The following is a 13,915-nucleotide window of genomic DNA, read 5'->3' as shown; positions in this document are numbered from 1 at the left end:
ATTATCTCTCTGAGCTGGTAGATCTGTCCAATATTAAAGTGCCTGTTTTCTCCTAGATTATCTCTCTGAGGGTGTAGATCTCTCTGGCATAGATGTAGTAGAGTCTGACAGGAGGTTTATCAAGCAAGCCAGGAAGGAAGTGGAGGCTCAGGCTCAGAAGATGTTAGAGCAGGGAATGGAGACACAGGTAACCTATGGGTGTTGTCTTAACACTGTTACTTTCAAGTTAAATACACTTGATGACGGCTTGATAACAACTTTTTTGAAAAACTAGATAACAACTTCATTATAACTTTGACAACTTGACTACAACAACAAGAAATTGAAATGAAAGAAATGAAACAAAACTTTTAATAATGATCTGCTGACCACCTTACACTCAAGCAGGAGAGTTCATGTTGAACTTTTTTCTGTCAATCACTTGTCAAAATAGTATGTGCTACAATGTAATGGTACATTTGTGCTTTATGGCCAAGTTATTATAAGCCACACCCTACTACTCGTCAGTTACACAGGGGATGAAATGACTTACAGTGGGATACAGATTTACCTGTTTTGATGTACAAAGAAGATGTTGAAAAGTAATTAATTTTCACCAATATAAAATAAAAATGAGACAAGTGAGAGATATTGGAGCAGTGGTTTCTACTTGTATAAGATTTTTCTGTTCACAAGGAATCCTGGATAAAGTAAATACCTACTACATTTTCTTCTTTAGTAATTGGCCAAGAGTATTAATTTAAATGTAAATAAACAGAAATTGTTGCTATGTTTACAGAACCAGACCCAGGTAGCTACTAGTTTACAGGTGTTCCATAATCTTGGTTCTCTACACCACACGGTTACCAAGGTGATAGAGGATTGTAAGATGAACCTGCAGAACAACATCAAGATGGCAGTGGATGTCAGCGCTCTGTCGCAGCAACAGACACATGGAAAAGGTCAGGGCCTCTTACAGGAATATGATATATATTTATTTATATATATTCTGACTGTTGGCAGATTTCCAACTTTGCTAAGTGACTTTAAGTGACATATCCATGTTCAGGGTTTACTTATGGACTGTATGTGATATTGACTGTATATTGTTATATATCCAGCTGGAGGGCCTGGTAAAGCAGCTATCCCTGCCACAGGAAACACAGCCATGTTCAGGGCCAATCTGTGGACAAACATGGAGAAGTTGATGGACAATATATACTCAGCTTGTGCCCAGGTCAGTTTGACATAGTTACAGGGTGTTTAATAATATGGTTTATTTCAGTCTGTGGTATGTTAAAAGTAAAATATTATATTATATTATGCTTCAGACTGCTTCTAAATTAATGGATTTTCTGGTTTGTGTTTAACTTGGATTTTTCCTTGGTAGTTAAAAAGAGATATTTTTTAATTCTAGGTGCAGCATTTACAGAAAGTTCTTGTAAAGAAGAAGGACCCTGTGACGCATGTCTGCTTTATTGATGAGCTATCAAAGGTAATACACCTTATATCTATATATGATATATGTCTGCTTTATTGAAAAGTTAGCAAAGGTGATACACCTTATATCTCTGTATTGTTGTGATGGATTTTACTGGAGTTACATGGTCAGTTTCTTAACAGCCAGCTGTTTAAGCCCAGTATTTCATATTTTGATAATTGCATTTTGATTTTGACTACATAGTGAATAAAATGTATGGTGAGTTTATATTTGAATTCATCAGTATGACTGCATGACATATTTCCTATGAAGGTCCAGTGACTATAATACAGTATATCAATATGACTGTAATGTTATACAAGCAAATGTGATATATTTTCCAGGAAGGTCCAGTCAATATGATACAGTATATCAATATGACTATATGTAATACTAAAGTATGTAATATATATTCCAGGAAGGTCCAGTCAATATAATGCAGTCGTTCTGGGTCATGGTGACCTGTATGCTGAAAGAAGAATTCACCAGTGCCTCAAATGGTGGGTTAAATATTGTGATACAAATCTGATAATACACATCCTTTACTTTTTTGTATTTTATAAAATGATATGTGAAACAGTCTTAACTTCTTAAGTAAGATTCAAAAATAATTTGTACATAAGTAAAACATTAATGAAGCTAACATGCTGGCTTTGCAACAGTTGTTATATTTTACTAATTGACTGCTGTCTGGACAATGTGACAGGTGTCCTGTAAATTAATTCTCACCTGCCCCCACCCCTCCCCTGCCCCCACCCTTCCCCTGCACCCACCCTTCCCCTGCCCCTGTTCATTATTGGATGTTTGATCTTGGATTCTGAAAAATATGCACAGTCATTAACATCAGGAGACTCTTATTGAAAAGCAATGTGATGTAAAAAGTTTTATTTTTTCAACATCTGCACTGCTGAATCTGGCCTTTGAAGGAAAGTGCCTAAAATAACTAATTACTTAAATAAATTGATTTGTAAAAAAGGGTAGCTCAGTACTTAAATCTTTTGTTCACAGTAGTGACTGGTGTTTTTTATCTTAATTCTTCTGTCAGCCTCCACCTTCCTAAAGCAGGCATTTGAAGGGGAGTATCCTAAACTCCTGCGACTGTACAATGAGCTGTGGAAGAGGCTCCAGCAGTTCAGCGCTAATATGAATGTGACCAGCAGCGCACCTGACGTCCCCATGAGGACAGCGCTAGAGGAAGATATGTTCAGTGAGAAGGCGAAGGAAGAGACTGAATTCAAGTAGGCTGCTCTGACAGCATTCTAGTAATACTGTGTTTTAGGCTAAAACGCTGATAATATTTCTAAACCAAATCAAACCATTGAAAATAAGGTTCCATGTTATTTTCGTCTGCCATTGCAAAGTGTTTTAGGCACCAGGAAGTATTCAATGTCATGTTAACTATGGATGTATTTAATACTGTTAGTACTGTCATAATTATTTTTTATATTTGAAAACAAGTTTTTTCCATTATGCTGTATAGCTGTGTGTACAATGCCTTAATTACTAATGCCCATGACTCAAAAGTCTCTCTGTACCTTTACACCAATGTTTGACAAGTGACTAGGTTCATATTAATATCTGTTATCATTGTGTCAGTCCTGAGCACGCCCTGAGGGAGTCGCTGTCGACCTTTGAGACCGCCTACATCTCAAGATCACTTTCACGGCTGTTTGATCCCATCAACCTGGTCTTCTCTGGCAGCACTTTCTACCCTCCCACTGCTGAAGAAGTGGACAGCATCGTCAAAACTATATCAAGGTTATTGCAGCAAATTATTTTTACTTTAGTCTAGCATTTGTTTGTGAATGATTTTACTAGATTCTGCCACAAGACATTTTTGTCAATATTGGTATGTGATATATATAAGTGCAAAATGGCAAGTCTCGAGTAGCTTTGTGTCTGGAAATTTAAAAGAAGAAAACAAGTTCAAAGCTAGGAGAAATGAAATGAAGTTCTTGTTCCAGTGAGTTAAATGTGGCCAGTGTGGACAATGGACTGAGTGTTACCATAGCAAGGAATGTGGCCAAAACTGTCAAGTTGTTTGCTGTGAAATGTGAACAGCTGGTATGTGCACACTCTCTCTGTCTCTCTCTCTCTCACACACACACACACACACACACACACACACACACACACACACACACACACACACACACTGGTATCCAGATTTTGTTCATGAAATCAAAGCAGACTACATTGATTTTGTTCTATGTTATCTGTGTGACAGGTATGTACTGATGATGTTCTATGTGTTATCTGTGTGACAGGTATGTACTGATGATGTTCTATGTGTTATCTGTGTGACAGGTATATACTGATGATGTTCTATGTTATCTGTGTGACAGGTATATACTGATGATGTTCTATGTGTTATCTGTGTGACAGGTATGTATTGATGATGTTCTATGTTATCTGTGTGACAGGTATATACTGATGATGTTCTATGTTATCTGTGTGACAGGTATATACTGATGATGTTCTATGTTATCTGTGTGACAGGTATATACTGATGATGTTCTATGTTATCTGTGTGACAGGTATATACTGATGATGTTCTATGTTATCTGTGTGACAGGTATGTACTGATGATGTTCTATGTGTTATCTGTGTGACAGGTATATACTGATGATGTTCTATGTGTTATCTGTGTGACAGGTATATACTGATGATGTTCTATGTGTTATCTGTGTGACAGGTATATACTGATGATGTTCTATGTGTTATCTGTGTGACAGGTATATACTGATGATGTTCTATGTGTTATCTGTGTGACAGGTATATACTGATGATGTTCTATGTTATCTGTGTGACAGGTATATACTGATGATGTTCTATGTGTTATCTGTGTGACAGGTATATACTGATGATGTTCTATGTTATCTGTGTGACAGGTATGTACTGATGATGTTCTATGTTATCTGTGTGACAGGTATATACTGATGATGTTCTATGTTATCTGTGTGACAGGTATATACTGATGATGTTCTATGTTATCTGTGTGACAGGTATGTACTGATGATGTTCTATGTGTTATCTGTGTGACAGGTATATACTGATGATGTTCTATGTTATCTGTGTGACAGGTATATACTGATGATGTTCTATGTGTTATCTGTGTGACAGGTATATACTGATGATGTTCTATGTTATCTGTGTGACAGGTATGTACTGATGATGTTCTATGTTATCTGTGTGACAGGTATATACTGATGATGTTCTATGTGTTATCTGTGTGACAGGTATATACTGATGATGTTCTATGTGTTATCTGTGTGACAGGTATATACTGATGATGTTCTATGTGTTATCTGTGTGACAGGTATATACTGATGATGTTCTATGTGTTATATGTGTGACAGGTATATACTGATGATGTTCTGTGTGTTATATGTGTGACAGGTATATACTGATGATGTTCTGTGTGTTATCTGTGTGACAGGTATATACTGATGATGTTCTATGTGTTATCTGTGTGACAGGTATGTACTGATGATGTTCTATGTTATCTGTGTGACAGGTATGTACTGATGATGTTCTATGTGTTATCTGTGTGACAGGTATATACTGATGATGTTCTATGTTATCTGTGTGACAGGTATGTACTGATGATGTTCTATGTGTTATCTATGTGACAGGTATGTACTGATGATGTTCTATGTGTTATCTATGTGACAGGTATGTACTGATGATGTTCTATGTGTTATCTGTGTGACAGGTATGTACTGATGATGTTCTATGTGTTATATGTGTGACAGGTATATACTGATGATGTTCTATGTGTTATCTGTGTGACAGGTATGTACTGATGATGTTTTATGTGTTATCTGTGTGACAGGTATGTACTGATGATGTTCTATGTGTTATCTGTGTGACAGGTATGTACTGATGATGTTCTATGTGTTATCTGTGTGACAGGTATGTACTGATGATGTTCTATGTGTTATCTGTGTGACAGGTATATACTGATGATGTTCTATGTGTTATATGTGTGACAGGTATATACTGATGATGTTCTATGTTATCTGTCTGACAGGTATACACTGATGATGTTCTATGTGTTATCTGTGTGACAGGTATATACTGATGATGTTCTATGTGTTATATGTGTGACAGGTATATACTGATGATGTTCTATGTGTTATCTGTGTGACAGGTATATACTGATGATGTTCTATGTGTTATATGTGTGACAGGTATATACTGATGATGTTCTATGTGTTATCTGTGTGACAGGTATATACTGATGATGTTCTATGTTATATGTGTGACAGGTATATACTGATGATGTTCTATGTGTTATATGTGTGACAGGTATATACTGATGATGTTCTGTGTGTTATCTGTGTGACAGGTATATACTGATGATGTTCTATGTGTTATATGTGTGACAGGTATATACTGATGATGTTCTATGTTATCTGTGTGACAGGTATGTACTGATGATGTTCTATGTGTTATCTGTGTGACAGGTATGTACTGATGATGTTCTATGTGTTATCTGTGTGACAGGTATATACTGATGATGTTCTATGTGTTATCTGTGTGACAGGTATGTACTGATGATGTTCTATGTTATCTGTGTGACAGGTATATACTGATGATGTTCTATGTTATCTGTGTGACAGGTATATACTGATGATGTTCTATGTTATCTGTGTGACAGGTATATACTGATGATGTTCTATGTGTTATCTATGTGACAGGTATATACTGATGATGTTCTATGTGTTATCTGTCTGCCAGGTATGTACTGATGATGTTCTATGTGTTATCTGTCTGCCAGGTATGTACTGATGGTGAAGCTAGCCAGGTGATAAGTCCTAGCACAGAGGGACAGGGAAGAAATGCTGCAGTTGTCAACACTTTGTTCCAGCTCCATGTGGCAGTGTCCAAGGTAAAACAGTCATATATAGCTTTTAGCAGGTGCCAAATGATACTTATTGTTATTGTCATGAAACCCACATAAACTGTAGATTGTTATAGGATGCATAGATCTGGTGTGTCTTTAGAGGACAAAGCCCTGTTACAGGATGTTATAGGATGCATAGAGCTGGTGTGTCTTTAGAGGACAAAGCCCTGTTATAGGATGTTATAGGATGCTTAGATCTGGTGTGTCTTTAGAGGACAAAGCCCTGTTATAGGATGTTATAGGATGCTTAGATCTGGTGTGTCTTTAGAGGACAAAGCCCTGTTATAGGATGTTATAGGATGCTTAGATCTGGTGTGTCTTTAGAGGACAAAGCCCTGTTATAGTATGTTATAGGATGCATAGATCTGGTGTGTCTTTAGAGGACAAAGCCCTGTTATAGGATGTTATAGGATGCATAGATCTGGTGTGTCTTTAGAGGACAAAGCCCTGTTATAGGATGTTATAGGATGCATAGATCTGGTGTGTCTTTAGAGGACAAAGCCCTGTTATAGGATGTTATAGGATGCATAGATCTGGTGTGTCTTTAGAGGACAAAGCCCTGTTATAGGATGTTATAGGATGCATAGATCTGGTGTGTCTTTAGAGGACAAAGCCCTGTTTTTTATCAGCAGCATGTAACAGTAATGGATATCTTGACATGGACTCAGTTTTATCAACAGTATGTAACAGTAATGGATATCTTGACATGGACTCAGTTTTTATCAACAGTATGTAACAGTAATGGATATCTTGACATGGACTAAGTTTTATCAACAGTATGTAACAGTATTGGATATCTTGACATGGACTAAGTTTTATCAGCAGCATGTAACAGTAATGGATATCTTGACATGGACTAAGTTTTATCAACAGTATGTAACAGTAATGGATATCTTGACATGGACTCAGTTTTATCAACAGTATGTAACAGTAATGGATATCTTGACATGGACTCAGTTTTTATCAACAGTATGTAACAGTAATGGATATCTTGACATGGACTAAGTTTTATCAACAGTATGTAACAGTATTGGATATCTTGACATGGACTAAGTTTTATCAGCAGCATGTAACAGTAATGGATATCTTGACATGGACTAAGTTTTATCAACAGTATGTAACAGTAATGGATATCTTGACATGGACTAATGGTTGAATTGATAAGGTACCTGCTTATAGTTTTCATTGAGATATTTTCATGCTATTTCTAGACACCATAGATTCTTTATACCCACATTGAACTTTTTTATAGTATTTATTACAGTATTTAGTTTTTGCTCAGTTTATTGAGTTGCTGTGTGCTTATTTTCAATGAGGCAAAATAACAAACTGTATTATATGTTATATCTTACATTTAATTTCTTCTTTCAGGTCATTAATGGATTGGTTCATTTTCCTCCTGTTGCCGTGGAGAGCATGCAGCAGGCGTTAGAGGTATGTTCCCACGGTACTTGAGAGGACTTTACTCATTTCTCATCATAATGACGTAAGATTCTTTAAAAACCAATTTGAAAACGTCCCTATACTTCAACAGATGATGTAATGTATGACTTACTTTTTACACCCTCTGTGTTAGCAGTGTTAATAAAGGATATTGGCCCAATGTCAAATGAAATATATACAGGCAAAGTGAAGTGTACAAATTGTAATAATATTTCTAGTCTTTACAGCGAGCCTACAGGAGTATTCTTGTTCTCCAGTTATAAACAATATACTTTATGTTTATTTTCCAGACTGTCGTTGTCCTGATGGGAAACACAATCCAGCCACTGCTGACTTCAATCTCAGACGCCATAGAGTCCATCATTCTTACCATGCATAATGAGGACTTTGCAGCGTAAGTTGGAGGATTTCTTTTTCGTTGACAAAATTAATTATGAAAAGTGAATATTTTAGGTGAGTATTTGACTTTGGGTAAAGTGACAGCTGATACTCCTCTCAATGTGTTGAGAACTGAAGGAATGAAATGATTTCAGCATTTAGCCTCATGTTATCTAGAAACCAGTGTGAAACCTTTTCCTTCATTGTTTGCCTTGTTCTCTGTTTAGCTCTGTGCCGGGTGACGGGGGCCAAGTTGACATACCATGTTCCCTGTACATGAGAGAACTAGAGGGTTTTATAGCCAGAGTGCAGGCAGATTATCTGACACAGTTCAACTGTACTGACTTTATCATGGACAGGTAGGTAATATATAAGACAACTGGAAGGTTTTATAGCCAAAGTGCAGTCAGATTATCTGACACAGTTCAACTGTACTGACTTTATCATGGACAGGTAGGTAATATATAAGACAACTGGAGGGTTTTATAGCCAAAGTGCAGTCAGATTATCTGACACAGTTCAACTGTACTGACTTTATCATGGACAGGTAGGTAATATATAAGACAACTGGAGGGTTTTATAGAGTTAAGTCTTCTAAAGGTAATATTATTAACGCAGATAAGGTTGGGGAACTTTTTTGAGGAAACGTGAACAGTTTTGCATTTAGATATTATGAATGAAGGTATTTGTTTTATTAGTGTTACATATGAATAATCTCAGACTGGTGTTGTAATTTCCTCTCTCTCCTCTCTTCGCCCCAGTATTCATACTATAGCCTGCAGAGCGCTGGACTTGTTTGTACGACATGCCAGCATAGTGCGCCCTCTGGGGGATGGAGGGAAATTACGCCTGGCGGCAGACTTTGCCCAGATGGAGATGGCCATTATGCCTTTCTGTAGGCGAGTGACAGATTTGGGGAAACCTTACCGACTGCTGCGGGCATTCAGGTACAGGGAAACTTGTTTGTTAACAAAGAAGAGTTTTTTTTTATGATGTGAAAATACTGGAAGTTAATTGAATCAGTACTCTAACACAGTATGTAATCTAATATTAAGATTTTCCTAGGCACCACTTTGCCAAGATTATGGCTAAATGATCTGTTTTGTGAAGAAGTTTGAGAAGTGTTTTAACTGTCCAGTAAAGGTGTATGATTCTTTTGAAAAAGCATTGAATAGATTTAAAAGCACAATATTTTGTATTTTTCCCGTGGATTCTAGGCCTCTGCTGTTCCAAACTAGTGAACATATTGCCAGCAGTCCAGCAATGGGAGATATAGTACCCTATAGTACTGCCTTACACTTTCTGTTTGCCAGAGGTCCTCAGGAATTACGTAGTCCACATCAGGTAAGATATAGTACCCTATGGTACTGCCTTACACTTTCTGTTTGCCAGAGGTCCTCAGGAATTACGTAGTCCACACCAGGTAAGATATAGTACCCTATAGTACTGCCTTACACTTTCTGTTTGCCAGAGGTCCTCAGGAATTACGTAGTCCACATCAGGTAAGATATAGTACCCTATAGTACTGCCTTACACTTTCTGTTTGCCAGAGGTCCTCAGGAATTACGTAGTCCACACCAGGTAAGATATAGTACCCTATAGTACTGCCTTACACTTTCTGTTTGCCAGAGGTCCTCAGGAATTAAGTAGTCCATATCAGGTAAGATATAGGACCCTATAGTACTGCCTTACACTTTCTGTTTGCCAGAGGTCCTCAGGAATTACGTAGTCCACACCAGGTAAGATATAGTACCCTATAGTACTGCCTTACACTTTCTGTTTGCCAGAGGTCCTCAGGAATTACGTAGTCCACACCAGGTAAGATATAGGACCCTATAGTACTGCCTTACACTTTCTGTTTGCCAGAGGTCCTCAGGAATTACGTAGTCCACACCAGGTAAGATATAGTACCCTATAGTACTGCCTTACACTTTCTGTTTGCCAGAGGTCCTCAGGAATTATGTAGTCCACATCAGGTAAGATATAGGACCCTATAGTACTGCCTTACACTTTCTGTTTGCCAGAGGTCCTCAGGAATTACGTAGTCCACACCAGGTAAGATATAGTACCCTATAGTACTGCCTTACACTTTCTGTTTGCCAGAGGTCCTCAGGAATTACGTAGTCCACACCAGGTAAGATATAGGACCCTATAGTACTGCCTTACACTTTCTGTTTGCCAGAGGTCCTCAGGAATTACGTAGTCCACATCAGGTAAGATATAGTACCCTATAGTACTGCCTTACACTTTCTGTTTGCCAGAGGTCCTCAGGAATTACGTAGTCCACACCAAGTAAGATATAGGACCCTATAGTACTGCCTTACACTTTCTGTTTGCCAGAGGTCCTCAGGAATTACGTAGTCCACACCAGGTAAGATATAGGACCCTATAGTACTGCCTTACACTTTCTGTTTGCCAGAGGTCCTCAGGAATTGCGTAGTCCACATCAGGTAAGATATAGGACCCTATAGTACTGCCTTACACTTTCTGTTTGCCAGAGGTCCTCAGGAATTGCGTAGTCCACATCAGGTAAGATATAGTACCCTATAGTACTGCCTTACACTTTCTGTTTGCCAGAGGTCCTCAGGAATTGCGTAGTCCACATCAGGTAAGATATAGGACCCTATAGTACTGCCTTACACTTTCTGTTTGCCAGAGGTCCTCAGGAATTGCGTAGTCCACATCAGGTAAGATATAGGACCCTATAGTACTGCCTTACACTTTCTGTTTGCCAGAGGTCCTCAGGAATTACGTAGTCCACATCAGGTAAGATATAGGACCCTATAGTACTGCCTTACACTTTCTGTTTGCCAGAGGTCCTCAGGAATTATGTAGTCCACACCAGGTAAGATATAGGACCCTATAGTACTGCCTTACACTTTCTGTTTGCCAGAGGTCCTCAGGAATTATGTAGTCCACACCAGGTAAGATATAGGACCCTATAGTACTGCCTTACACTTTCTGTTTGCCAGAGGTCCTCAGGAATTACGTAGTCCACACCAGGTAAGATATAGGACCCTATAGTACTGCCTTACACTTTCTGTTTGCCAGAGGTCCTCAGGAATTACGTAGTCCACATCAGGTAAGATATAGGACCCTATTGTACTGCCTTACACTTTCTGTTTGCCAGAGGTCCTCAGGAATTACGTAGTCCACACCAGGTAAGATATAGTACCCTATAGTACTGCCTTACACTTTCTGTTTGCCAGAGGTCCTCAGGAATTACGTAGTCCACATCAGGTAAGATATAGGACCCTATAGTACTGCCTTACACTTTCTGTTTGCCAGATAAACTCAGTGTCTGTTCAACATCACAAGGTTCAAAACATGTTTTTTATAAGTTGATGTTGATTGTTATATGACTGCCACCACCGAGAGAGCTGTGACATTTAAGGTGGAAAAGAAGACCCTAAACGTTCATGCTCCCCCCACCCCACCTTAAAAAATTGATTATTTAAAAGATCTGTAAAAATGTATCAAACTGGCAATGTATAAAAAACTTGAGTTTTTATATAATTGTTTTCCACATTTCCAGGCAGCAAACTGGTCTATTAGTAGATATAGTCAGTGGTTAGATGATCACCCAGCAGAGAAAGAAAGGTTGGCATTGTTAAAGTAAGTCCAGAAATACTATCCAAAATAATTAATTAATTAAAGCCATAAGATGCTCTTAACTAAGCTGCCGAAAAGTAAGGCCGAAATAAGAACTATTTTGTTTCTCATCCTGCACTTATTACTGATGCTATTTCCACATGAAATGTACAGAGAAACATCCTAGTCTAAATGTTACAAGAAAGATGTAGAACGGAGTTATTTCATTAAAAATAGAATGCAACATGGAATCCAAGTGCAGAGATGGGTTGAGTAGTGACTCTTGAATAGGAAATTTAAAATAACTTTTTAAAAGTAATTTCTTTTGGTGCGAAATCCCAGATAGGATTCCTCTGATAAAAAAAATTAACTATTTCCAGGGGCACACTGGAGTCCTATGTGCAGACTGTGATAAAAAAATTAACTATTTCCAGGGGCACACTTGAGTCCTATGTGCAGACTGTGATAAAAAAATTAACTATTTCCAGGGACACACTTGAGTCCTATGTGCAGACTGTGATAAAAAAATTAACTATTTCCAGGGGCACACTTGAGTCCTATGTGCAGACTGTGCGTGTCAGAGAGGGAAAGGAGTTTGCTGCTGTGTACCCAGTTATGTTAGACTTACTACAGAGAGGTATGCAGACTTGTTCTTAGTGAAGATATCAGCTGACAAGGAGACATAGTAATGGAATTTATATATTCCATGAACTTTTTCCAGTGAGGTGTAATTATTTCATTGACTTGGGGGTTTGTTCACTTTAACTGAAACTGTGACAGTGGTTGAGGATGAGAACCCCCACAACTTGCTACTATTTTGATATTAAAATATGAACATGTAACAGCCTCAGATAAGATGAATTGAGTATTGTATTGTGGGTATAAATTATGAAATTTATTACATAAAAAAAGAAATTTTAATCAAAGCACTCAAAAACTTAATGGTGGTTATTTGGGGTGTTCTGAGGTTGTAAATAGTGGTTTTTAAAACTACGGTAAATTGGACTGTACATATTAAGAGGTGAATATTTTCATTTAAGGAGGAACAAATAAACATATATACAAAAAAATATTTCTTATTTGTGTCTCACTCCATGTGTTGTAACATTATTTATATCTTTCACATACATAAATTGTGTAAATGGAAAAAAATCCAGAGCATTAGTTGATGACAACAAGACTGTATCATAACATCAACTCGGGGGCTTTTGGCCAGTTAGATCTTAAACAACTGGCCACTTACTACCCCAAGTGACAATCACAACACCTAACTATCTGTGGGCATTCTGCCTGATGATGCTCTGGTGACAAGAATGAAACATAGCTGTTTCACTTAATTTTTTTTGTTACAAAGCATGTGATTATTATCACAAAAATCTTTAGTAAATGTAACCATGAACAATCTTATTGATAATTATCACACACTGTCTTCAGCAAATTTCAGTTATTATAATATAAAATCTTTATAATAAGCAATATTGGAAAGTATATATTATAATACATTACTGTGGAATGTGGATCCTAGAATATTTTAGTTTAAATTAATATAATATTTGAATATTTCCCTGTACTGACATTAATTTTAAACAATGTCGCAACTTATGTGAAGAAATAACAAGACCGCACAGCTGACCAATGTCCAGACCTAAAATTAAAAATATGGTGTCCGTGGTCTCTACGATTTTGTCAAGCTGTAACTTTTGACAAATTTTTAAAATCATAAGCCCACAGGCCGTAACGTTTTTCACAGACGGATCTTCCATGACCTGACCTCGAGGTCATGTGGGAGAAATGGCAAGCTGACTGTTTGTTACCCTCTACCAAAGCCACTGATTGATTTTTCACAAGATATTCACAGATATCTTTAGATAAATAGATAAATAGTCATTTAAATGGTTCTCTGAAATGTGCCAGTAATATCTCCCACCCTGGTAGAGGTTAACCAAAAAACTGCATGGACAATCATTTTACGCACTGCAAAACCGATCGCTTCCGTGCAAAATTTCAAATTCTTCTCTGCAGTAGTTGCCGCCATATGCATGGATACTTTTTTAACAGAATGTGAATGGGCCTACATACGACACTTGTGACAAGAAGGAGGAGGAAAAATAATTTCTCTTATCAGTTGCCTTTGT

General features: G+C 37.5%; 1 protein-coding gene across 1 annotated transcript in view; it reads left to right on the top strand.

Moving 5' to 3' along the window:
* LOC106172186 (conserved oligomeric Golgi complex subunit 5) overlaps nucleotides 1-12,855 on the top strand; it is a 33,259-nt gene extending 20,404 nt beyond the window's left edge. Inside the window, exons 7-22 of the mRNA XM_087014944.1 lie at nucleotides 57-187; nucleotides 779-941; nucleotides 1,101-1,216; nucleotides 1,397-1,474; nucleotides 1,878-1,959; nucleotides 2,505-2,697; nucleotides 3,056-3,217; nucleotides 3,424-3,523; nucleotides 6,243-6,353; nucleotides 7,740-7,802; nucleotides 8,102-8,205; nucleotides 8,417-8,548; nucleotides 8,951-9,136; nucleotides 9,407-9,533; nucleotides 11,725-11,804; nucleotides 12,323-12,855. Coding sequence (XP_086871070.1) covers nucleotides 57-187; nucleotides 779-941; nucleotides 1,101-1,216; nucleotides 1,397-1,474; nucleotides 1,878-1,959; nucleotides 2,505-2,697; nucleotides 3,056-3,217; nucleotides 3,424-3,523; nucleotides 6,243-6,353; nucleotides 7,740-7,802; nucleotides 8,102-8,205; nucleotides 8,417-8,548; nucleotides 8,951-9,136; nucleotides 9,407-9,533; nucleotides 11,725-11,804; nucleotides 12,323-12,437 — 1,943 coding nt within the window. The 3' untranslated portion in view covers nucleotides 12,438-12,855. The remainder of the gene's footprint in view (nucleotides 1-56; nucleotides 188-778; nucleotides 942-1,100; nucleotides 1,217-1,396; nucleotides 1,475-1,877; nucleotides 1,960-2,504; nucleotides 2,698-3,055; nucleotides 3,218-3,423; nucleotides 3,524-6,242; nucleotides 6,354-7,739; nucleotides 7,803-8,101; nucleotides 8,206-8,416; nucleotides 8,549-8,950; nucleotides 9,137-9,406; nucleotides 9,534-11,724; nucleotides 11,805-12,322) is intronic.
* Nucleotides 12,856-13,915: the final 1,060 nt, after the last annotated feature.

This window comes from Lingula anatina, chromosome 6, assembly GCF_051362555.1.
Source record: "Lingula anatina isolate TDL-2025a chromosome 6, LinAna3.0, whole genome shotgun sequence".
NCBI classification, from domain to species: Eukaryota; Metazoa; Brachiopoda; class Lingulata; order Lingulida; family Lingulidae; genus Lingula; species Lingula anatina.
Note: the sequence above shows the minus strand (reverse complement) of the source record. Positions and strands in the feature narration are given on the sequence as shown.